A 27,226-nucleotide genomic window follows, 5' to 3' on the forward strand; every position below is an offset into this window, starting at 1 on the left:
TTTTTCCTTGGACAACCCTTAAAGTAGGTGTTACTAAAATCGAGAAATTAAACAGAAACTCTGGGTATCTTAGCGCAATTAAATTCCAACTACTTCTGTTATTTATTTCGTGTTACATCGCAATACTGTAATTCAGATGCTTCCGAAAGCAGTTTCGTGTCTACATCGCAATACTGTAACTCAGATTCTTCCGAAAGCAGTTTCGTGTCTACATAGCAATACTGTAATTCAGATTCTTCCGAAAGCAGTTTCGTGTCTACATCGCAATACTGTAATTCAGATTCTTCCGAAAGCAGTTTCGTGTCTACATAGCAATACTGTAATTCAGATTCTTCCGAAAGCAGTTTCGTGTCTACATAGCAATACTGTAATTCCGATTCTTCCGAAAGCAGTTTTATGTCTACATCGCAATACTGTAACTCAGATTCTTCCGGAAGCAGTTTTATGTCGGAGTATCCAGAGTGAAGCCGGCAGAAGGAAGATGTTAGGACCCAAGTTTATTTTTCTTTCGATAATCTTTCTAATAATCGTTTCATAATTTATCGTGTTTGGGGACAAACACAAGTTTGACAAGGGAGGTATGTTATAGGACGGTTTGTTATATTGTTTAGGTTATAGGTTATTGTCGTCTAGTATTTCATGTTCCTATCTTGAAGTTTTATTTATCTTTTAAGGATAATTTAGATTTTGTTTACAATTGATGGTTTTCTTAGTCTAGATTTTAGCACGCCCGTGGACCCTTGGCTTCGATGACCTTTTGGTGCGTCTAAATCCAGGGAGTGTACAGTTTCTTATACGTGGCGAAATCTCTGGTTTCTTTTTGTTTTGGAAATTTTGTTTGAACAGTTAAATTCTTTCTAAATTGTATGCCACCGCCCTTACCCCTTGGTTTAGACATCTATGCTTGTATCGTTATTTCAATTAGGCGAAACTGTTGTAGACACGCGCTTTTTCAGCATGCGCAGTTAAGTTTTAAAAGTTGCTTAATCATTAGTGTTATTTTAGAGTTACCTTGACTTCATAGATTATTCTGTAAATACGCAGGGACGAGAGACCAACTCTGTGATTTCCCACGCCCTCACGCTTTTGTCTGATTGGTTCGTTTTGCCAAATTTTCTCCGTTTCCCCTTGAATTGTTCTACATTCGAGATTGTTTTACATATTTCCATTCATGTGGGACCACTACATGGGTATCTGTCTGGTCCAAGGGTATAAATATAGCGAGCCTAATTCTGTACTTATGCTGCTGCTGTGGCCAAACATTTGGAAAGCATTGAAAAACACCAGCCTTGCCTTCGTCTTCATCTCCGTCTTAAGAAGCGCTCCGCTAATCCATTCAAGATGAAATGCAATACTCAAAAAACGATTTTTCAATAATTTGTCTATAGACTTATATTTGTCTCCGGATTACAAAAATGTGTTTCTTTTTAAAATCGAACAAATAATAAATATTTTATGAATTTTTCCTTATTTTTCTCGGCTTGACCCCGAAAAACACTACAAAATTTGAACCAAGTATCGCTACCTGCAGCGCGAAAAATAAACAGCGCAGAAACACAACAACACCACAGGAGGCAACCAGGATATATGCTCTCAATATTATTTTAATCTCGGCTTAATCCAGTTAAAATAGAATATTTGACAGATTTTCTCATATATAGCCTCGCATCCATCATTTTGAACGATCGTTAAACCGACAAATTGAGGCCTTAAAAGTCGCATCTGGTACATTGCTCTATCAAAAATGGTCATTTTTCCTGAAAAGATAGTCACTTACTTGCCTAGAATCTGAAATAAAATTTTGGGGATAATAAAATCCGGAGCGCTGAGAGCGCCAAGAAGATACAACACTTCACATGTATTTGACCTTTCAACTTGGGCTAACTATGACACCAACTGCTGAATTCGCAGGGAAATTTGGCTTTTGCAGAAGCTCCCTCATCGATACAACGCTGAAAACAAATTTGAGGACCAATAAATATGTGTGTTATTACTTGCATTCTTCGTTGTGCGAGATGATTAAAAAAACACGTATTTGAGTAATTATTTGAATGGATTATAACTAGTCTTGCGTAATCTTTGTGTCCAAAGAATTTGTAACATAAATCAAAATAACAAGCTGAGTGGTTTTAAATTTTCCTCACCTCAGCTTGGGAAAGTTCTTGATAGGCATCGTTTTTTATCAATGCTTGTTCCTCTACAAACGCATAAAAACGGCTTGTGATCTCGGAATGTTTTTCATGGTGCTTCCACGTGACCGGCAGTGCACACAGGAATCCCAAAGTTTCTCTAACACAATGCAAAAAAAAGAGAGAAAAGAGAAATAGCAACCAATCAAAAAATCTGGTTCCTTATTTTGGAATAGAATAAAATAAATAATGTCCAACTGTAAGGATTGTTTGAAATTGTAAGCCACTGAAGTTATCGGATGATGGATTTTATTCGTGTGAAATTGACATGTGGCAATAAACAGATAGTTTTTTTATACCAGTACCAGGTACCAGGTACGTTCTATAAGTTTTTATACAGTGGTTTCTTCTTGCTGTCCGTTTTGCACAGTTTTAATGAATATGGCTTTTTGCTCATACTCTCAGTTCGTAGGCGGGGCGTGTTTCGCTAGTCAAGACAACCCTGATATAGTGCAGTGCGTGAATATCACAAACTGCACTCAAGATATCAAGAAGCATCTCCGTTTTATCGCTAAATTACGAAGCAAAGCTGCTTCTGGCCAGTGCAGGTAAAACAATTTTAACATTGACGCTCATGAATAACCACTTTTTATAACATACAGTTTGATTTGCAGTCCAGGTTTGTTTGACCCTGAAGGAAAATACACAAAGCTCCCTATCTGCCCAAGCCACCGCAATGCACATGGCGCATCAGATGGCCCAGTAATCGTAAAAACTGCTGCTGCCTAGTATTTTGGCCAGTCACCGGAGCCGCGCTAAGCGGAAAGTGGGATATCCGTGGACAGCGCAAGATCCAGATATCCCGTGGACAGCGCCAGATCCAGATTTTCCTGTTTACAGCGCCAGAGCCAGATCCCCCCGTGGACAGCGCCAGAGCGAAAATCTCCGAACCATACCCCCCGTGGATAGCTCCCGAACCATATCCCCCCGTGGATAGCGCCAAAGCCGGTCCCCCATGGACAGCCCCAGAGCAAGATCCCCCCGTGGACGGCGCCTGATCAAGATTTCCTTGTTGACAGAGCCAGAGCCAGATACCACGGTGGACAGCGCCAGAGCCAGATACCCCCGTGGACAGCGCCAGAGCAAGATCGCGCCGTGGGCAGCGGCACAGCAAGAAACCCCCATGGACAGCGCCAGAGCAAGACCCCCCCCCCCCCCCCCCCCCCCCCCGTGGACAGCGCCAGAGCAAGATCGCGCCGTGGGCAGCGGCAGAACCAGATTTCCTTATTGACAAAGGCAGAGCCAGATATCACGGTTGACAGAGCCAGAACCAGATACCCAATGGACAGCGCAAAAGCCAGATCCCCAGGTGGACAGCACCAGAGCCAAATCCCCACGTGGACAGCGCCACAGCAAGAAACCCCCGTGGAGAGCGCCAGAGCAAGATCCCCACGTGGACAGTGCCAGAGCAAGATCCCCCCGTGGACAGCGCCAAAACCAGATTTCCTTATCGACAGAGCTAAAGCCAGATATCACGGTGGGAAGCGCTAGAGCCAGATACCCCGTGGACAGCGCAAAAGCCAGATCCCCCCATAGAGCGCTGGATTCTTCCATGTAGATCTGATTGTGTACTGTACAGAATGATTTCCTCTGTGACATATACATTAATTTTTGGGGCTTTCAAACTATTGTGATATTTTGTGTCCGTTTTTAGAAAATTCCTTGCTATCAGTTTTTGTTAATATATTTCGGATACTTCGGATACAATTTCACAGCAATGACTAAACAATAACGGACATTGATAAAAAAAAACGATGCCTATCAAGTGCTTTCCCAAGCTGAATGACACGAATTGTTTGGACACAGACATTACCTGGACAGCAAATCAAACTGTAGGTTTTAAAAAGTGGTTATTCATAGTGCGTCAATGTTAAAAATGTTTTACCTGCACCGGCCAGAACCAGCTTTGGTGAATCTCTCACCCCTAAGGAACGGAGATGCTTCTTGGTGTCTTGTGTGCAGTTTGTGATTTTCAGGCACCGCACTATACCAGGGTTGTCTTGACTAGCGCAACACTCCCCGCCTACGAACTGAGAGTATGAGCAAAAAGCCATATTCTCACTAAAACTGTGCAAAACGGACAGCAAGAAGAAACCAGTGTATAAACACTCATAGAACGTACCTGGTACTGGTATGAAAAACTTCTTTTTATTAACAACTTTCAATTTCAAACAAGATGTGTAACTTCCGCTCCGCATTGAAATAAAATCCATCATTCGATAACTTCGATGGCTTTATAATTTCAAGCAATCCTTACGGTTGGACATTATTTATTTTATTCTATTCCAAAATAAGGAATCAGATTTTTTGATGAGGGGCTCTTTCTGTTTTCTCTCTTTTTTTTGCATTGTGTTTGAGAAACTTTGGGACTCCTGTGTGCACTGCCGGTCACGTGGAAGCACCATGAAAAACATTCCGAGATCGCAAGCCGAAGCGAGTTAAAAGGGATTTTATTCGTTTGTAGAGGAACAAGCATTGATAAAAAAACGATGCCTATCAAGTACTTTCCCAAGCTGAGGTGAGGAAAATTCGATACCACTTAATTTGTTGTTTTTATCTATGTTACGAATTGTTTGGACACAAACATTACGCAAGACTAGTTATAATCTATTCAAATACGCATTCAAATACGTGTTTTGCCTAAATCATCTCGCACAACGAAGAATGCAAGTGATAACACACATATTTATTGGTCCTCAAATTTGTTTTCAGCGTTGTTTCGAGGTGGGAGCGTCGGCAAAAGCCAAATTTCCCTGCCAATTCAGATGTTGGTGTCACAGTTAGCCTAAGTTTGAAAGGTCAATAACCTGTGAAGTTTGGTATCTTCTTGGGGCTCTCAGCGCTCCGGATTTTATTATCCCCAAAATTTTATTTCAGATTCTAGGCAAGTAAGTGACTGTCTTTTCAGGAAAAATGACCATTTTTGATAGAGCAATGTACCAGATGCGACTTTTAAGGCCTCAATTTGTCGGTTTGACGATCGTGCAAAATGATGGATGCGAGGCTATATTTGCGAAAATCTGTCAAATATTCTTTTTTAACTGGATTAAGCTAAGATTAAAATAATATTGAGATCACATATCCTGGTTGCCTCCTGTGGTGTTGTTGTGTTTCTGCGCTGTTTATTTTTCGCGCTGCAGGTAGCGATACTTGGTTCAAATTTTGTAGTGTTTTTCGGGGTCAAGCCGAGAAAAATAAGGAAAAATCCATAAAATATTTAATATTCGTTCGATTTTAAAAAGAAACACATTTTTGTAATCAGGAGACAAATATAAGTCTATAGACAAATTATTGAAAAAACATTTTTTTGAGTATTGCATTTCATTTTGAATGGATTAACGGAGCGCTTCTTAAGGATCCCGGCTTGTGCCCCTAACATTAATTCATACAATGGGAAATAATTTTGATTATTTTTGCTTTTTATCTTATGTTAATTAATAGAATTTCGAATATTATTTTTTACCGTTGTTTTGACTGAAAATACAACTTTAAGCTCCATTGAAGGGTTGTGGGTAAGGGATCAATTGTATCTTTTTCCCATCGGCAATTCAATCACCATCCTTAGATGTATTTCACGGTAAAATAGCTTGGCATTCACTCATCAGAGGAGATACTAGTTATTATATAAAATGTGGTAGGACTGTATTTCTATTCCTTTTGATCAACTTTTTGCAAACACGGCATCTAATAGATCTCCATGAAATCTCTAATAAGCCCCTGGCGATTATTTCTTTTTGTCTTGACAAAATCTGCTCGATTAGAGGGAGGGGCTTGTTTCAAAACCTTTTTTTCATTTTCTGAAACTAGGTATTTCGGCCCCTATAAAAGGTGTTAAAAATTAGTGCTTATTACTCGTACAAAAATAGATAAATCTAGCAAGAGTCAATTGTTCCTTTTGGAAAGATGTTTCTTCGGGGTTAGGGGTGAAGACTCAATTTCCTTGAATTTAAATAATACGAGTTCGGCACGGTTTTTGCTGTTTTTATTCTAGTTTGTATTTTAAAATAACGCATTTTGTTTTATGTTCTTCAAAGTGAGTGACCGTGGATGGCAGCCCTCCAGCAGGTCATTCTTGTTCACGCTGTGTAACAAGAATGGCTACCGCCCTGAAAAGTTGCCATTGAGGGACCCGCCAGATGAACAGGCCATTTGTGACGACACACGTTACGGTCTGGTGTTTGGTGGTGGTAGTGACCTGTTGATCGCTGACAACGCGGGGGGGAATAAAGAGTCCTATACGTGGTCAGACACGTACGCTCGTCCCCAGGGCGCCACATCTGATGACGAGTGTGACGTCTTTGCTGGCGAACACACATTCACACCCGACGAAATGGAGGTGTTTCACGAGGTGGTGGACTGAATACAGCTCTGAGCGTCTGTAAAGTGACAATAGACATAAAGACGTGTAAACATTTGTTAGTTGGTACTGTGTCATGAGAATAATGTATTTTGAATAAGGCTTCACCATCTTGTGATGTGACCCGCGGTGCATCTTGGGTAGCATGTAAATCACAAAATATCACATGCTGTGAAAAACCCGCTAGCGAGGGTTACGGCACACTTTACTTTAGTCCAACCTTATTTAAAAACGTGTACATCTCGAGTATATATATCCGAATTTTATAACACAAATGCAAATTGTAAATTTTAATAATTATTCCTATAAGCTGTTAGAAACAATATGTTGTTTGGTCTAGATAACCACGTACAAGTTGTGTGTGTGTTTTTTACTTCTTTTTTAAAAATTAAGAACGATGCCTAACCCGTGTGTCTTTGCGTAGAGGGAAGGGGAAGGGACTCCTATATTAGCAAGGTACAAGGTGAGGAAGTGCAATCAGAATTTATAAGATGGCTCCTGGGGGTAAATAAATATCGAAGCTCAAATGCGTGCCTGGTGGAGGCTGGTTGACTCCCTTTGCGAACTCAAGCAAAATGCAGAGCGTTGCAATATTGGGGGTTCTAAGAAATTCAGACCGTACGAAACTTTCTAATGTAGCGATGCACGACTCTTTATGACGCGGAAAAAAAGAATTTTAAAAACACACAATTAAATATATTTAAGGTATGGTAAACCACACCCGACGCAGAAATACCAATAAATCTTATAAGACAGAGTCTGACATATATAGAACAACAAGTTAAATGAAATTAATAACTATGAATAGAAAGACCCTCGACATAAAACCAAATTGAGAACATTAAGGAAATTTAAGAGCGTTCACATTATCTCTCCCAAGTTAAAATCGCAGAATTGCGTTCACAAAGTTTATGCCCAGTGCACACTAGCGACATATCGACGTTACAAAATGGGCGCGCGCACTCTTATCTTCGACATAACGACATAAGATTAAAAAAATATGTTTTTTTCTTTTATGTCCTGATGTCCATGTTGTTATGACGGGCTAAACATAGTGCGCGCGCCCATGTCGTTATGTTGCTAGTGTGCATTATTAAACAACCACAAACTAGCTATCAAAACAGGACGACACAAAACCCCTGAACGAAAAACGTGCCCAATATGCTTGGTCGAAGCCGAGGACGAGGAACAACACTGATAAAATGCCCGGCATATAATGAATTAAAGGAACGAATAAATGTATGGGTTTTTTAAATTCGCAACAAAACAGATTTGAAAGCGATTGCTCAGTTTGAACCAGGAGAGCGCGACAAAAGAAATAGCCCAATTTTTTTGGGAAGCAACAAAAATAAGGGAAAGTGCGTTGTAATTAGATCTATAATGACATCGCTACAAAGTAAGATGATGAAAAACATCAGGGATAGGAGAACGACTTGAATACCTACTGTCTTTTTTTAATATGAATGTATTCGGCAAAACTCGTGAATCAAAGATGAAAAGGTGCCAAATAAAATTATTGAATTGGATGAGCATGAGGGGGGGGGTCTGTTCGCTTCTATTGTGTTCGATATGTGACTGCTGAGCTCGCGCGCCTTGCTTGACAGGAGGCGGAACAGAAAAACAGATTTGGCGTGTGATGAAAAACGAGAAACAAATGAGACATTTCTTGGAAAAGTAGATTGGACATCACTTCGGGCAACAAAACAAAACTTTAAAGAGTAGCAATATTTGAAACATGACTAGCTTGAATTGTAAAGACCGCCCCACAACACACTTGTAAACTTGCAATGCAACGGTGTTTTCGCGTTTTCTGTAAGCGTATATAAATTCGTGGATGAATAAAGTTGCATATCTGTACCCTGTTGTTGTGGTGGAGTGGCCTCTCTATAAAATTATACCACTTGTGAGGGTGGTTGTTGTGGTGGAGTGGCCTCTCTATAAAATTATACCACTTGTGAGGGTGGTTGTTGTGGTGGAGTGGCCTCTCTATAAAATTATACCACTTGTGAGGGTGGTTGTTGTGGTGGAGTGGCCTCTCTATAAAATTATACCACTTGTGAGGGTGGTAATGTCACCAGCTTACTTCCGGTAGATTACGTAACTATCTCCAATCATTTGTAATGGTACGCGAAAAATATTACAAAATTGTAAAAGCAGTGTGCCTATTAGAAGTTTCTTTGAGGAGGTGACTGATAATTTAGAGCGCATGGTCTGTTAAATAGCGCGGATTCTAATAGATTCTTTCGTTTTTTGCCGGTTGAGGTTTCCGTCTGCCAACAGTGAGCTTTCAAACAGTGAAATTTTCCAATGCTGCTTTAACTAGACGATTATCCCAGGGGTATAGAATTATCGGTTATCGCTTTTTGGGGCAGTGAAATTTTCCAATGCTGCTTTAACTAGACAAGTATTCCAGGGGTATAGAATTATCGGCCATCGCTTTTTAGGGCAGTGAAATTTTCCAATGCTGCTTTAACTAGACGACTATTCCAGGGGTATAGAATTATCGGCCATCGCTTTTTAGGGCAGTGAAATTTTCCAATGCTGCTTTAACTAGACGACTATTCCAGGGGTATAGAATTATCGGCTATCGCTTTTTGGGGCAGTGAAATTTTCCAATGCTGCTTTAACTAGACGAGTATTTCAGGGGTATAGAATTATCGGCTATCGCTTTTTGGGGCAGTGAAATTTTCCAATGCTGCTTCAAATAGACGAGTATTCCAGGGGTATAGAATTATCGGCTATCGCTTTTTAGGGCAGTGAAATTTTCCAATGCTGCTTTAACTAGACGAGTATTTCAGGGGTATAGAATTATCGGCTATCGCTTTTTAGGGCAGTGAAATTTTCCAATGCTCCTTTAACTAGACGAGTATTTCAGGGGTATAGAATTATCGGCTATTGCTTTTTGGGGCAGTGAAATTTTCCAATGCTGCTTTAACTAGACGAGTATTTCAGGGGTATAGAATTATCGGCTATCGCTTTTTAGGGCAGTGAAATTTTCCAATGCTGCTTTAACTAGACGAGTATTTCAGGGGTATAGAATTATCGGCTATCGCTTTTTAGGGCAGTGAAATTTTCCAATGCTCCTTTAACTAGACGAGTATTTCAGGGGTATAGAATTATCGGCTATCGCTTTTTAGGGCAGTGAAATTTTCCAATGCTCCTTTAACTAGACGAGTATTTCAGGGGTATAGAATTATCGGCTATTGCTTTTTGGGGCAGTGAAATTTTCCAATGCTGCTTTAACTAGACGAGTATTCCAGGAGTATAGATTTATCGGTTATCGCTTTTTGGGGCAGTGAAATTTTCCAATGCTGCTTTAACTAGACGACTATTCCAGGGGTATAGAATTATCGGCTATCGCTTTTTGGGACATTGAAATTTTCCAATGCTGCTTTAACTAGACGAGTATTCCAGGGGTATAGAATTATCGGTTATCGCTTTTTTGGGGCAGTGAAATTTTCCAATGCTGCTTTAACTAGACGAGTATTACAGGGGTATCGAATTATCGGCTATTGCTTTTTGGGGCAGTGTAATTTTTCCTGAAGCTCTGCCATCCCATGCACCCTCCCCCTCCCCCTCTTCACACCGTCGTGTTTAAGAGATAAAACAACATACAAAGCATTGCATTCTGGGAAAAATGATTTGACCTATTTTCGTGCCACTCTCAAATATATTTGAGGTAAATGTTGTGCTATTGCTTCATGCGCGAGTGTTTATTCGGCTAAAATCTTTACCGTTTTTTTGTTGTTGTTGTTGTCAGAATGAGGTAAATTTTTTTTGTCAGAATGGCTTTGTTTTCTGAAAAATTTGCTCTTGCTGTTCCTATTTTTGTTGGTATTTGTCGACCCCCCTCCCCCCACTTTGAATATCAAAAAGTCTATCCCTTAACATAATATAAACACACATTAGCATTTTTCTAGAATAACCCGGTCATGCCTATCGTAAATAGGGTCATTCGCTATGAATCACGACAAGTGTCCCAGTTGAAAATGATACTAATACTTTGACATTTTTTAAAATTGACTGATTATCGAACCTGGCTAATATTTCTCCTACCTCATATTTTTAAACCCTAAGCATTCAAATAAATCTTCTAGTGACTAATACAACACACGCACATGAATATTGGCCCTTCTTATCGTGCTGTTTTTGACACGAAGGACTTGCCCTTAAAAGGTGCTCCATTTTTCCCGACTTGTCATCCGTGCTAAGAAATGTTAAATTTGTTCCAATTCGGTGGACATCGGCGTTAATAGAACCAGCATCATTCGATAAGAACACAAACTGATTGGGTATGTCGAGGGTTTCGCTTGGCCTTTGGCTTGGGACTTACAAAAACACATAAATATTTTATTAACAGATTATACATTTTTCGCCGCATCTTTAAGAAAAGCCCGATTTACTGTTCAACGCAATTTTTCGTGCACAGAATATATGGTCTAGAAAGACGAGAGTTTGATTTATAGCAGAATTCAGCAATTTCACTATGAGCCGAAGAGTGGAAAGGACAACTCGTACTACGTACTCCAGCTCTAACGGTAAACCTGGAGAGTACAAAACTGTTGAGACATCATGGTCCTCTGATAGTCCGGGATTCACACGGGAGACAAGACATGCGTATGGATCCAGAGACGACGGCGGGGACCTGAGACGCCAGATGGAAGAAAGGCAGAGAAATATGGAGCGAAGGTTCCGTGACGAGACCACAGCGCATGGAGGCAGCTATGGGTATAAAGACGACGAGTCTAAGAAGGCCCCACCGCCAAGACCCCCTCCACCGAGATCACAAGGAGCCTCGGCCATGTCCGAGGAAGAAAAGAAACAGAAAGATTATGAGAAGTACATACAAGATTTCTTGGATGACGAGGATATAAACCCTGAATTTGCAGGCAAGCAGTGATGAAAAGTTTTGGACTTTGTAAATATTGAATACATCAACTAAAATGACGTATGATAACCCCATTTTCTTCAGCAAAACAACAAAGGCAAACCAGGAATATAGGGACTTTAATTTAACAGTCTGATACAATGAAATGAAAATACCCCTTATTGGAATGAAGGAATGAAGCTTTAATGAATCTTTACTTTTGCCAAAAAAATATTTTAAGAAGTGAGAAGAATTTGGACATAGAATGATCAATTGGCTGTGATGATGACGTATGACAACCCCAATTTCTTCAGCAAAACAACTAAGGCAAACCAGGAATGAAAATACCCCTTATTGGAATGAAGGAAAGAAGCTTTAAAGAATCTTTACTTTTGCCAAAAAAATATTTTAAGAAGTGAGAAGAATTTGGACATAGAATGATCAATTGGCTGTGATGATGACGTATGACATCGGGCCCTAATGCAGCAAAGTTAGAGCAGTCATCAGAAAGAACTCATAAAGAGAACAAGCTAGATAATAGTACTGTGTGGTTTCAGGTTTATTAAAACAATCCTTTTTATTCTATTTTGTTGAATGGCATAGAAATTTGCACAGAATCTAATTTATCATCTGAACGTAGCCTCTTCCAGCGTCACAGCGCGAAGACATTATGACATCACCATAGCCACAGCAGGCCCCGAAAGATTCGGGGGGGGGGGGAAGCACAATACAGAAACATTAAGAATACAATGGGGGGCACCAGCCACGCCCCTAGTGGTCATTTCCTTATAATTTTGGGGGGCACGTGCCCCCAGTGTCCCACCCCCTGCTACGGCCCTGCGTCACCTTTTGCTTTCCGCTAGTTGCAAGAGCGTCCGCCATTTTGAATCTAAATGATACGTTAATCAAAAATGGCCTGGGCCCGAGACTGAATGATGTGTCAAGCACATTGTGCGCCACTTTCGCTTAAAATATCTCTATGGAGACCCTTATCAAGGCCGCGTAACAGTGTCACTGAGGGCACCTGCCAGCCCCCGTACCCCCTTAGTATTTAAAAGCAAATATAGGGAAAAGACCAGAAGGGGTGTTGCTGTGTACCCAATATTTTCTTAATGTTTCTGTACTGTCCCCACTCCCCAATATTTTGAGGCACTGGTCTTGTACGGCTCAGATATCTATAAATATCATTAACAGCCCCCCCCCCCCCCCTTCTAAAATCCAGCAACACAAAATTTATATAGTAAGTATTGGCTAAAATTAATTAGCAAAATATGAAGAGAAAAGAGCAACCCAACTGAAAGAAAAATATCGAGCAACTCAACGCAGTAATGGGTGTCGTATGGAAAAAGCGATAGTATTTAACAATCCTTAAATAAGATAATATTCCTAAAATAAGAGCAATGACACACTTCTTGAAGGGAAAAGGTAAGCGTCTGAGTATGGAAAAATAATTTATTAGCTCCCCATCAGATATCGGTTCACTTATCCAGCATGCATATATGACATTAATAAATGATATCACCTTACGCATCCATACTTAGAGAATGTCGAGCAACACCTTGTTTGTTATTGTTTATCATTAAAAATACAGCGGTTCATTTGTATCAAAAATAACCATCCACGATTAAAATCGTACACTTTATTTATTAAGGTGTTTGGTTGAAAGTTTCTTAGTAACGTGCTTAAATAAGCCGATGGGACTAATGGATTCTTTTTGTGACTCATTATTGTGCGGGAGCGTAAAATGGCTGCGTGATTGACCTTTAAGTGTGGTAATTTTTCTTATACGACGCAATTTGGAGAGCTCACTCTTGAATGTTTAGTGGATCACCCCTAATGTGTTGTCCCCTGATTGGTTTAACTGAAATACTGACTATATCATGAGCATTTCAATGCCATTTTTGGGATGTGTGTTGGGTTTTCTACAAGAGAAGCTCAAGAAAAGCACGGAGAAAATAGCATTCTTGGCATTTTTGTCGGTCTGTCTTCCTTGAATCGTTCTCTTCATCTTGGTTTTAAGAATTCCTTACTTCTAATGACAGCAAAGTCATCGCTATCTGTGGTCTGAATCAAGGCGAGAATTCACGGGTTACACCTAAAAGCTATTATATTTCAATTAATACCGAGAAAGACGAAAATGAGTAGAATGATTCCAATAATTGCCGATCCAGACTACAAAACTCCAGAAGGGAGAAACAAATTGGACAAACCTACCCACTTGGCCACTGTGTGCGACGAATGCAACATGGACGACGAGGCGGGCAATATCGTGTTTTCGCGAAGAGAAAGACTACGAGACAGAGGGCTTCTACGCCGATTTAGAACCGATATCGAGCACGAACTCGACGGTAGGGATAGTGTTAGCCGTTTTAATGACGATTTTGATGATCCCGAATTTTGGGAATCTCGATTCCATGGAACAAGGAAAACAAGCGCTTTAATTCCAGGCAATAAAAAGTGGAAAGAAAGAAAATGGAACCTTGAGAAAAGTTTTAGTAAGACCGGAGAGGAGGACGAGTTTGTTAGTGTCCCGCAAAGATTAATAAGGGATGATGACTTGGAGGATTTTCCTGACATCATCAAAACATTCAGAGAGACTTCCAAAATACGAGGAAGAAATCCGAGCGAGAGGCGGGTAACGAGCGAGTGGCGAGGGGTGTCCGAGAACCCACGAAGACACGATAGCAAATTGTCGGAAAGTGAATTCATGAGCGAGTCTCCATGGAGGCATGGATGGGGTGAGGAGGGTGACATAGGAATACCGATACCCGTTACACAACAGAAAGATGAAGGGCAGAATAATAAAACGGATAATAAAAATGAGGATGAACTTGAACCTATAAAAGAGGGGCGATTAATGGACAGTACACCAGAAAAAACGCCAGATTTGAGTGAGAACATTTCTAAGGGTGAAGCTGAAAGTGCGGTTATGAGCCTAAAGGACAAAACGTCATCGGAGCAAGAGCAGTATTTGAGAGAAAAATCCCCAGGGAATAATGATAATAACAGTAGCAAAGCAATATGCCTGGAAACCGAAAAAAGGCAGGAGAAAGAACAAGCTGTGAGTAATACAAGCTCTTATAATGTAAGCTCAAACTTAGATGATACCAAGAGCGAAGTCATATCAAAGATTAATGCGATAGAGAAGATAGTTGAAAGTCTTCAAGGCGAAGTGGAAGGCTTGTCCAAGTCAGGAAGTGGAAAGAATTCTAACGAATACTGCCGTCTAGAGGAAATGCTGACGAGATGCATGCTGGATTTGGATCAAATCGAGGCTCTTGGCGATCAGAGAGTCCGCGATGCAAGGAAGTCAGCGGTAAATCATTGCCAGGATGCGCTAGATAAACTCGAGGTTGAATGCGCAGGGGAAAGCTCACCATGACAAAGCAATGAAGAGCTGCAGAATGTCGTGGCAAGTTTTAGAACAGATGTTTTATGCCAGACATAAACTACGTAGATAAAGAATCAAAATGGTAGGGTATCAAAATAGTAGGGTGCCAAAATGGTAGGGTATCATAATGGCAGGGTGTCAAAATGGTAGGGTCTCAAAATGGTAGGGTGTCAAAATGGGAGGGTCTCAAAATGATAGGGTGCCAAAATGAGTGTAAAATGGTAGGGTGTTAAAATGGTAGGGTGTCAAAATGGCAAGCTGCAAAAAATGGTAGGGTGTCAAATTGGTAGTGTAAAATTATAGGGTTTCAAAATAAGTGTTAAATGGTAGTGTAATATGGTAGGGTGTTTAAATGGTAGTTTAAAATAGTAGGGTGTCAAAAAGGTAGTTTAAAATGGTATGGTGTTAAAATGGTTGTGTAAAATGGTAGTGTGTTAAAATGGAATGGTAAAATGGTAGGGTGTCAAAATGATAATGTAAAATGATAGTGTAAAAATAATGGAAGGGTGTTAAAATGGTTAATCCAAGAGGAAATGCAGCAGCTTCGATGGCTGTTTTTTTTTTTCTGACTCATTATTTACACTTGTAATCCAACATGCAGCCCAGGATCACGGTGAGTATGACAAGAACTTACTAACGGAGTTGGATCCTTTTAAAGAGGCAAATGTAAGAATTTATACCACAACTGAATATCTGAAATCAGTGGCAATTTGTTGTAGAATTGAGCAACAACAGCTTCGTCCAACAGAATCTCAGTTAGTTTATCTTCACTTTCCGAAAGCCTGGGCTACCTGTGGTAATTCCTTGTCACTAGTCCTCGCCCGCGGGTAAGGCATCTTCTAGTTTCTTGATGAATTTGACGCGTATCTCTGTAGTCTCATCACCTCTTAGGGCGTCTTGTACGAACCACACGTCAACCTCCATCTGGACCTGACGCAAATCAACATTCGATGCATATCAATAATCAGTATAGACCTATTTCAAAAAAGGTTGTATATCAAATACACCTATTTTAATAAAGGCAATTGCCAAATGGCAGTTCTACGACCGAAAGGTGTTTATGGGTAGCAATTATTTGTAAAAATAAAGGTGATAAATAAACTCAAGCGATGTCAGAACCATATATTAATTATATTAACCCTTTAACTCCTGGATACTTTTGAGCAACATTGTAAGAAAAACAGACTGAAAACAGAAACCTCCCCCCCCTATTTCAAGTCCAACACTACCAGTTAAGCTAAGCTACCGCTGACACAAGACGGTATGCCTTAAAGTTTCCAACAATGCACTGCGGTGCCTTTTCTTTCTAGCGACGGCACTGCTACAGCCTGTTGCTTACAACAGTTTTGCTGGTAATTTGCTTAAAAATTACAGCTTTTTCACATCTGGAGAGTGCCTTAGGACATCATAAAGTCTATTAGGGCATAATTAATGCTGTGCTTATGGATGTTTGCACGCTGAGGTTGATTCAATGGGATAATTCCTTGTCTGGGCTTCACCAAATGAGAAAGGAATTTTCTGGTGAATGGCCTCATACTCTCCAATGTGGGCCATCTTTGCTACCCAACCTTATTCAAAAATTGTTTTCAGGCTTATTCTGGGTTCCTTGGACCTGGAAATGTTTTGTTTGGCTTCGGGGCAAAGAGACTTATAAAAAAAAACTGTTATGATTCTGGGGGAGGAGATTGCCCGCCTGTCTGTCAAGGTGTTTTCAAGACTCCCATGATGCTGTGCAGGCATGCAAAATAGGCTAAACATGGTGACTCGCTTCTAATGGAGGTTCAAGCATTGATTATTGTGACTGATTGCTGTAAAATGGGACCTGACGGAGCGCAATAAAGGTATCTATTGGTGACTTGATCTGTGTTTGCTTGTCTGTATTTGTAGTTCGGAATTTTGTGTCTTTTTTCGTAAGAAATGTTTCTAAGTTTAAGCATTTGTTTACGAATTGGTCAGACATTAAGGTTGATATTTTGACAAAAGAGTCAATTCTATTACATTGCTTAGATGCGCTTTTAAAGGTCGTCTATGCCTTGGATGAATCTATGAGTATCCGGGTCTGGTGATGTTTAGTTTGCATTTTTGACGTTTTGGAGTTGGGCCTATATTTTACAGGCGTCTCAGGGCGTTATGGCAATGAAAGACTTAAATGGATAGCCGTATGTTTTATTTATATATTTTCTGAATTTGGAACAAATATTTTGGGATCCATGGGCCCTTTCGGTCTTAGAGCTGCCATTTGTCAATGGCCATTTGCCATTTGCACTGACAACGTTTTTTGGAAAAGGTGTATGTTAGTTGTACATTAAAGCAGCAATTGCACCAGTGTTCTTTCGACAAGAGAATCTATTAGAATCCGCGCTATTTACTAGGCCATCCGCTCTAACTTGTCAGTAACATCCTCGTAGTAACCTTCTACCGACACACTGCTTTCACAATTTTGAAATATTTTTCGCGTTTTTCGGGGATCGGAGATTGCTATGTAAACGACCGGAAGTAAACTGGTGACATTGTCGCTTTATTATATTTAATGGATAGTCCTATGGTATAGTTATGTTTTTTTTGATTTTGAACTGCTGCCATATGTCAATCGTGATTTGTTGTTTGCACTAACTTTTTTTTGCGAAATAGGTTCATTATAATATAGACTGCTTATAGGCTTTTAGGTATATATAATATAGACTTCTCTTCTCACTATATCATCATGAGTGGAGTGTGTAAGTACCGTCACTGAAAATGGTACCACGAGACAGCGTCCAAAAAGGATTTTTTACGTTCCCCAATACAGGTGCAGTGAGAGACAGGACCTCCGGTTTAACGTCCTTATCTGAGAAGACGAGGGATTCACGGCCCCTAATGTAAACAGCCATGTTTAGCTACGAGTTTTAAGGCTATGGCAGGGTCTAGCTGTTCATAGTCTTCCTCGCAGTCACACTGGGCTTGATATAGAGTAACTGGAGCTCAAGAACTGCTTAGCGTGACAAGCCCACAACGGCTTCAAGGGAGACTAAAGCTTTGCTCACCATCTCTAGCGCTCCCCTCAATACCCCACACAGTATATTGGAGTACAGAAGGCCCTCGTGCCCCTGTGATAGCTCCACGAAGTCTGCAAGTGGGTTGTTCTCCAGAATGAGAGAGAATTCGTCAGACCCTACACTCCAGTTTGCTACCACTGGCGTGATCCCCAGAAACATCTTAAAACCAAGCTGTGGAGAACAGGGATGGATTAACCAGTTTTAACAACTCTTATAATAGTGCTGTGGAAAGCAGGGATGGATTAACCAGTTTTTACAACACTTTTAGTTGTGCTGTGGAAAACAGGGATATATTAACCAGTTTTCACAACCCTTATAATGGTGCTGTGGAAAACAGGGATACATTAACCAGTTTTCTCTAAACTAAGTTAAAAGGTCTTTCTACTAAAAGAATTGCCAAACTTTTTGCATAGGTTATACCTACACATCCTCGTCATTCTGTTATACCCTCGGCAAACCGGGAGTCAAGAGATGAAGGAATGGGAATAAATGTGAACAAAATATGTCAAGAAAATGTGGAACCCACAGCAATAAATCATGGACGTTGGGAATAAACCAATACTTTCAGAAGGGTTTGTCTTAGAAATGTCATTTGTACTATTATAGCGGAGCTGCCACAATATGGTGGCAAATATTGGTAAACCATCGACTCGAGTTTTCGTGACGCGATATCCGTTCGTCCCAAAAAAAACATCGTATGACAACCAAACTTGGCAGGTGTCATGTAAGTGACAAGGGGGGTGCAAAACTGAAGCTCTAGAAGCAAAAATATGCTGACTTCATCAAAATAAAAAAAATATTTATGTTTCACGAAGGAAACATCGTATGGCAACCAAACTCGGTAGGTGTCATGTAGGTGTAAAGGGGGGGGACCAAAAAACGTGATTAAAAGCAAAAACATTCATATCTCTTGAAAACATTGTTTCACAACCAAACTTGGCAGGTGTCCTGTTTGTGTCAAGAGGGGCGCAAGAACATGGTCACGTAATTTGTGACGTCAACGATGACGTCACTAAAAGCAAAACTATTCCGATTTCATTAAGAACAAAAATATCCATATCTGACGTCATCGATGACATCACTAGAAGCTGACGTCATCAAAATAAAGAATATTTATATTTCACGAAGAAAACATCGTATGGCAACCAAACTTTAAGCAAAACTATTCCGATGTCATATCTATATTCATATCTCATAAACGAAACATCATGACAACCATGCAACCAATCTTGGTGTCATGAAGGTGTCAAGGGGGTTCACCAATATGGTCACGTGATTGTGACGTCATCAATGACGTCACTAGAAGCAAAAATATGCGTCATCGACTTCATCGAAATAAAAAAGTAAACTTCATGAAGGAAACATCGTACGACAACCAAACTTGGTAGGTGTCATGTATGTTTCAAGTGGGGGCTATGAGATGGTCACGTGACGTCCTTGATGACGTCATTAAAAAGTAAAACTACCCTGACACCGAGACATCATATGACAACTAAACTTGTGTGTCATGTAGATGTTAAGGGTGGGGCGGGGGAAGGGGGTATAACAAGTTGGTCGCATGAAATCAATGTCATATAAGTAAAACTGCAGTACCCTGACGTCGTCAAAAACAGAAACATAATAATACATTTAATATTTTTTTTTAATTTATTAAGCGAAAATGAGCAAAGATTTAGTCGTTTGGAGCTCCACTTTTAGGCAATGCCTAAATCTATATACAGTACCGCTCACGAACATAGGGACACTGTTCGCGAAACTTTCGCGAACAACGTTCGCGAAATTCGCGAACAGCGTTCGCGAAATTCGCGAACAGTGTTCGCGAAATTCGCGAACGACGTTCGCGAAATTCGCGAACATATAGACTGTTCGCGAACACGCTGTTCGCGAACAGATGCAAAATAAACGGTTTGACGAACGGTAACGTGTGATCCAGGGCTTAATAACAGCTGGAACAGCGAAAAGCCATTTATTTGACAAAGACTTGTATTAGACAGAATATAAGTTTGGGGAATGAATGCCGATCGCTTGATATTCCTTGAAGATTTTCGAATGTGTGTTAACTGCTAGCGAATACTTTTAAACAGCGGGAAGCCATTTATTTGACAAAGCAAAGACTTGTACTAAACACGGGAGAATTAGTTTGAGGAGGGAATGCCGATCGCTTGATACTATTCGAAGATTTTCGATTGTGTGAAAACTGCTAGCCAATCCTTTTAAACACTGGGAAGCCATTTATTTGACAAAAACTTGTATTAGACACGGGATAATTAGTTTGAGGAAGGAATGCCGATCGCTTGATATTCTTCAAAGATTTTCGAATGTGTGAAAACTGCTAGCGAAGACTTTTAAACAGCGGGAAGCCATTATTTGACAAAGACATGCAATAAACACAGGAGAATTAGTTTGAGGAAGGAATGCCGATCGCTTGATATTCTTCAAAGATTTTCGAATGTGTGAAAACTGCTAGCGAAGACTTTTAAACAGCGGGAAGCCATTATTTGACAAAGCAAAGACTTGTGCTAAACACGGGAGAATTAGTTTGAGGAGGGAATGCCGATCGCTTGATACTATTCGAAGATTTTCGATTGTGTGAAAACGCTTTTTGGGGCAGTGAAATTTTCCTGGAGCTCTGCCATCCCATGCAACCTCCCCCTCCCCCTCTTCTCACCGTTGTGTTTAAAGGAATGTATATTATTTCGCTTGTTTGAGAGATAAAACAACCTATTTTCGTGCCACTATCTAATATTTTTGAGGTAAATGTTGTGCTATTACTTCATGCGCGAATGTTTATTCGGCTGAAATCTTTACCGTTTTTTTTTGTCAGAATGGCTATGTTTTCTAAAAATTTTGCTCTTGCTGTTCCTATTTTTGTTTGTATTTGTCAACCCCCCCCCCTCTTTAAATATCAAAAAGTCTATCCTTTAACATAATATAAATGACAAGAAAACAAATAAACTTTTGCTTTCGCGTGAATATCGATTAGTTCATCGATCGATTTCAAAAAGGCGGGAAAACAAGAAACACTCGCGCGCTGCCAAATCAAAAATGTAAATGAGTGAAAAGATTAAATTGGACGACTTTTAGGGCTATTTCCTTTCTGTTTGCACCTTTTGGAAGCTACAGGTTTTATCATAGGTGAAGTTGACCCAAACTATAACAAAGAAAGCTCAGATGTCAGTTTTCACGGCATGAATGGATTGTTTAGTTCGAAAACTCCACGCTATGTAGAGAACAAACTTCTGAAGTAAAATGAAAAGGCCAATCGCTTTGTGCTGCTTTATGATTTGATCAAAATATTTCACACAAATAACAGGTAGTACTTTTATCTTAAAGACACTTTTCTGGGTTTTTACACCCCTTGTTATTTATTAATTTGTTTATCCGATATAAGTAAGTAAATAACTTAAGCTTTGTATTTCTTGGATATCTGTTGCGGTCGCCGGATGTCATCTTATTGTTTTACTTTTTGTCAAAATTTTCCTCTTCAATCTCTTCAGGATAATAAAACTCCGACTCAGGGTTCTCGTCCATTCCCATTTTTTTTTTTTTTTTTGGTGGCTTTGGTTTTTTGGTCGATTTGGTTTTAGCGAAATTCGTGCAAACATACAAAACAACACAAAAAAGCTCACAAAATGTCCCGCTCCGGATACGGAGGTGTTAGAATTCGCTACTCGAATGTTTGCTGTCGCTCATTTTGCAGTTTCAAGGTGGAAAAAAATTAAAAAGATTGTGAAATTTTTTTCGTAGGGCAATACGGAATTCCTTAATGCCCCCAGAGACGGGCAATTTAGGAATGTCACGACTACCAATAAGCCAATCACAGCGCGCGTACTATCGTAGTCATATAATAAATATATATATATATATATATATATTTGGTTTTCATTATTATTATTATTCTTTTTCTTTTATTATTATTTTCTTTGGTTCCTGTTTTTTTTGCTGTAGGTAGGCAAGTAGGCTAGACACCTCACAACTTTATTTTTCTGGCAAAGTCAGCTGTTTCAATATCTAATTGTGTCTTAAGATATATGAAATATGTTTTAAAATAAAATTTTCCTTTTTTCTTGTATGCTCCTAAATGAAGCGTTTTGCAAAGAGCAGGCATTGATTTAGTGGTTGATTCGCTGTTTTTTTTTCTGGGTTGAGGTGATAAACAATATATATCCTTATATTCTAATGCAATGTCTTTGCTATTTCTGTCAGTCCACCAATTTTTAAAGCGCTCAAGAATTTCTTAACCTGTTTGCATTCAACAAACAGATCCTGTAAATTGTGGATTTCTTTGCAAAGACAGCATTTGTTAGAGTCTACAATTTTATCTCTGAAGAGAGAGGCGTTGCATGGGAATATGTTATGAGTAAGTTTAAACTAAAACTTTCTCTGCTGAATGTCCCTGTTCATGAGAAACGGGAGCACGTAGATATGGGGAAGTTTTCCTGAGTGGAACCACATTTAATAATTCTTTTCTCGGCTGCTGGTATTTGAAACTTCTTTTCACAGAGGATCTCTCTAGCTCTTGTTGGTGTAGTTGTGTTCTGAGGCAGCGGTTCTGTTTTTATTCGGAACTTCCACCCAGAGGGGATGGCTTTTCTACATGCAGAGTGTTAGAAAGTTAGTTTTTATGCCATATAAGCGCATTTGCTCCTTTTCTGAAATCCACATTCGTTGTTCATTATTTGTTTGATTTAAAAAAAAATCCGTGTTTTTGCCAGTTCAAGTAAAAAATGGATTTTCTTGCAATTTTTGCATGCTTATTGTTCAAAATGTTTTCTTCAAACACCGATGCCTTCTCATTAAGCTCTAATTCATGCCAAGCATTTAAAACATCTCTGTAAAAGCTTTGGAGTTTAGGATTAAGAGATAATGTTTTTACATCAAAATCACAATCGAAAGGAAAGTTCCTCCAACGGATTGTAGGGGGAAGTAGGGATGCGCTTCCAACTCTCCTCTCCTCGCTCGTCTTGTGTGCGAAGTCGCTTGACCCAGCTTGTTTTGATAAACTTATTTTTAATCAAAAAATTTGTCATGTTGAGACCACCTTCGATTTTTTAAATTTAATTTTAGGAGGTTTTCCGTCCCCAATAAAACACCAAATTATTTTGTTTTCATGTTTACAAGTTTAAAACTAAGGTTTTCTTTTCTAAGGTTATTTTATCATAAGTAAAGTGGATGCTGAGTACGTAAACTGACTTCTTTTGCCAGCAGATACCGAGAGGCGTTTCTTGACAATGTCTGTTTCTACTCAGCCAGAGGCCTTCTGATTTCGAGAGATTTACCTTTAACCCGGAAAACTCGTTGAATTTCTTTAAAAGCGCAAAAAAGTGATTTTCGGATTTCAGGTCAGCTACAAAGATTATTTTGTCATCTGCATATTGTGTTACTTTAAACTCTGGATTTTCGGTTTTAATTCCTTTAATTTGTTCATTGCATTTCCTAAAATTTCGGCCGCTAAAATGAACAGAATCCCGCTCATTGAGCATCCTTGCCTTAATCCTCTGTGGAGGCTGAAAAATGGTGTGTCATGTCCATTGTTTAGCGCACAGCTAGAAATGCCGTTGAAAAATGTGTTGAACCACTTTATTGAATGTTTTCAATGTTTCCATTATAAAGTTCCACTCAAGGCTATCAAAGCTTTTCTGAAAATCTAAGAAGAGGGCAATTCCAGGGATATCTCCTGTTTGCGTTATGTCCATTAGATCGACAATCATGCACACGTTTTGCCCTATATATCGATTGCGCACATAACCAGTCTGATTTGGTTGTATGATGTCTGGCAGCAGCTACGATTTTCTAGTTGCTATTCTTTTTGACGCGATTTTATAGTCAACATTCAAAAGGGTTATAGGTCTCCAATTTTATAAATTGCGCACCAAAAATTGAATAGAGATATGAGTGAAGAAACTATGTGTAAATTTTATGAAGCCAAACACAAATTAGATTTATTCGCACGACAAAAAACAAAAGGCGCGATCATTCGAAGCCGTGACAAGTGGCACAAAATGGGTGAGAAAAACACGAGATATTCTTTTAATTTAGAAAATAAGACAACATGACAGTAAGTATATTACAAAACTGAATGATGGCAATAATAAAGAAATCACAGATCAGAAAGAAATTACGAACGAAATACAAGATTTCTACAAAAACCTTAACACGCCATCTCAAGAAAGTGAGGGCGTGTCCACTATCTCTGTTTATTTCTTTGGCACACCCCCAGATAAAATCCCCTCCATGGGGGGGGGGGGGGGGGGAGTATGATTTTTTTCTGGAAATACACCATATTTAATTTACCTTATAAAAATGCGAAAAAGCGCTTGCTATAAAGTACCGCCCGTATTTTAGTTTATTCGTGTTGGGCACCCTGTGTATGATGTTTTTGGCGGGAATCGAACAACCAAGTTCAAGGAAGAGAGTGGATCGTGAATCATCGCTTCGTTGGCTTTCGTGGGCTTAATGTGTTATTTGGAGGTCGATTCCATACTTTTTAATGAAAATCGATGTGACGTAAAAGGTATGTGGTTCTGAAAACACAAAATGACCGTCAAGTAATTTGTAATAAACAAACCTTTCGCTTATATAAAAAAACGAAGAGTACATAATAAGTGTTGTGCACCATCTCAATCTGATTAAATAAGCTTTTATGCACCGTCCTTTAATGGATTGAATTGAAGTTGTTCAAAATTCATTGTCTTGCAGTTGTAGATAAAAAGCTCTTTTCTTCCGTTTCCTTGTTTGCGATCGTTTTGTTTATGCGCCAAACGCATAAAAAGACGGTTGTGTTTTAAAATATATGCAATGAAACTACGGCAAGTATTCGAATTCTTTTCCAGGTTTGATTTTCTGCGCGCTCGATCGAAGGTTTGTCTACACATCTTTCGAAATTGTCTAGAATAAGATTTCTCCTCTACTATGATATTTTTGGAGAGGCTTATTACTGGATACTTTTAGTGTGTTTTTCTTGAGAGACACGGAGGTCTGAAGGTTAGTCCTATTTTGCTGCAGGAAATAAATTATTTTTGTGCTTCTGTGAAATCTTTAAAATGGCGCATTTGCGAGTGTGATCCTCTCGCTTACAAAATCGCGTGAGTTAGAACTTTTCCATCCGGTATTATCTTTAAATAAAACCAATTTGCACACCTCCTCTCCGGCAATGTGTGGAAATGGCTTGGTCTCGGAGTTTCCTAGCTCAGCCGTTTATTTCGTAAAATGTGGCGGTCCATTCCTTGGCGTATTATATGTAGTATAGAATCTCATAGATGGCGCCATGCCATACATGTAATTAAATGAAGAAAATAAATGTAAAAAAATGAAGAAAATATAAAAATACGTCATTAGTTTCTCATAAGCTGTTTAAAACATGTTGCAGTATTTATGACGGTGGTCTGTGTGACAAAAGAAAGAGGCCCTGCAAGAAAACAAACATATTTGGTGATGGATTCCATGATTCAGAAAACCTGACTTGTCACGTGACCGAATTCAAGGTAAATGATAATTTTTATGCACAAATAACTCACCTTAGCGGTTTGAATAAAGTTGAAATTATCCGGGTATCCGAGCTTTGCAGTGTTGCTGATTTAGAAACTTAGCTCGTATATGTATCTGTCTGCGGTTTTCAGACATGGTGTTACCAACCGTTTTTGCTTTTTTTTTTCATTTCAGGTTTTATTTTTAAGGGGGCGTTAATTGTCAGTTATTAGCTTCTATTATATGCTTTTTCTGGACCCAAAGACACGCAATGAATGCATATGTACAGGATACACGATGGAACTTTTGCTGCTCCCGAAATGATCGGCCATGAGACTTACTGGGTGTAATATTTATTTTTACCTATATCTAGGTCTTTGGCGATGCATGGTCCCCAAGGTCTACCCCTCAAGAGCTGCCAGGGGGTATGTTTGATCTGTTTGGGGTCACATGTGACCTTCCTGACCCTCCAACGAAGATAGGGGACTATGACAATCCCGGAACCCCCGCGGGAGGACTGTACATTAGGATCTCCAACAACAGGATCGACGCCAGTCTGGAGAAGATGAGCTTTATTTCTTACGACTCCCTCTGCTTAAATTGTAGCAGGAAAGGTGTTTGCGTTTTAAGGGTACGTTTGCTAAGAATTCTTTTGATGCTATATAAACTAGAGAACTCCTGAAAATTATATGATTGATAATTGCCTATGTTTGTATACCTATACACTAGTGTTGTAATAACGTATTTTGATAGCGCTGTTCGAGTAAGATGATATCGCTAATGAAACACGGTTTTGCGGGTAACCAACGATCACCTTTTTTTTATAGAACGATTCGTGTATGATAAATGGACACTGCTTTGCACCTGAACAGCCTAGCCCAAGGGACTGGTGTAAGCAATGCATGCCAGAGACTGACCAATTTGATTGGATTCGGCGGAAAGGTACTGTCGCGCCCGGTCAAACATTCTATGACTTTTGGTATAAGGAACTTCAAGCAATCTTGACAACTCATTGTTCCAATTCATATTTAATCTCGCGCTTGCGATTAGCCAATCATGAAATAGTTACTGCTCAAAAAATGCGTCTCCACAAAAATGCTTCACAAAGTCAGCAAACGACGGGAAAACAAAGTTGAGTTTCAGAAGTTTACAGTCACTTTGTCCACAAACCGTGTCGTCCACAACCAACTCGTCCACAAATTGAGTCAATTCGTCCACAATTAGAGTCAACTCGTCCACAAGTAGAATCAACTCGTCCACAAATTGAGTCAACTCGTCCACAAGTAGAGTCAACTCGTCCACAAAAATTCGTCAATTCGTCTACACATAGTTTTCACAAAAAATTAGCCTAGTAGCATAAGTGTTTCATATAAAAACGCCTAACTGTCTAGATGTGAATTTGGCAAGCAATTATACAGTGGCGGACCTAGGGGTGGTGACGGGGGTGACATGACTTGTTGGGCGAAAAAATAAAATAAAATAAAAATCCCTAAGGCATAGCACTTTTTAACAACATTGTTTAACCCTAAAAGATAGCACATTGCGTATGCTCCAAGCAATTAAAGCCTGGTTTCCATATAGTCGCTCGCGTCGCGACTGTCGCCATCTAAAAATGTGTCCGACGACGGCGCCGATCATATGGAAACGCTCTGTTGGGCGACGGCTGCGATAGCTGCGACAAGAAACGGCACTGTCGCGGAAATAGAAAAAAATCTCGGTAGGGTGAAAAAAATCTCGGGTGTAGTTGCGACAGCGGCGATAGTTCATATTTTTAATGGAAACCAATATCATTACTAGTCGCGACGGTAGCTACAAAAATGTGTCCCAGAGCTCATTGTGTACGTTTCTATCATATCCCAGAATTCCTTTTATCACAACAAATAGCGTCTGGCTGGGCGAAGAGAGGAACACCCTCTTGTT

General features: G+C 39.6%; 2 protein-coding genes and 1 long non-coding RNA gene across 3 annotated transcripts in view; all 3 read left to right on the plus strand.

Annotated features, from left to right (window-relative positions):
* Positions 1 to 27,226, plus strand: part of LOC116612998 — a 100,485-nt gene that overhangs the window by 39,795 nt on the left and 33,464 nt on the right. The window lies entirely within an intron of this gene.
* Positions 4,520 to 5,186, plus strand: LOC125559944. Its single transcript, XR_007306613.1, has 2 exons — positions 4,520 to 4,707; positions 4,902 to 5,186. It is a non-coding gene; the product is annotated as an uncharacterized LOC125559944 (long non-coding RNA).
* LOC5501463 lies at positions 12,636 to 15,846 on the plus strand. Its single transcript, XM_001622711.3, has one exon. The coding sequence runs from the start codon at positions 13,551 to 13,553 to the stop codon at positions 14,793 to 14,795; it is 1,245 nt and encodes a 414-aa protein (XP_001622761.2). The 5' UTR covers positions 12,636 to 13,550; the 3' UTR covers positions 14,796 to 15,846.

This window comes from Nematostella vectensis, chromosome 14, assembly GCF_932526225.1.
Source record: "Nematostella vectensis chromosome 14, jaNemVect1.1, whole genome shotgun sequence".
Classification (NCBI taxonomy): domain Eukaryota; kingdom Metazoa; phylum Cnidaria; class Anthozoa; order Actiniaria; family Edwardsiidae; genus Nematostella; species Nematostella vectensis.

Bases quoted from the DNA above. Each gene is read 5' to 3' on its own strand.
- LOC5501463 (XM_001622711.3), top strand. From the start codon at position 13,551: ATGAGTAGAATGATTCCAATAATTGCCGATCCAGACTACAAAACTCCA.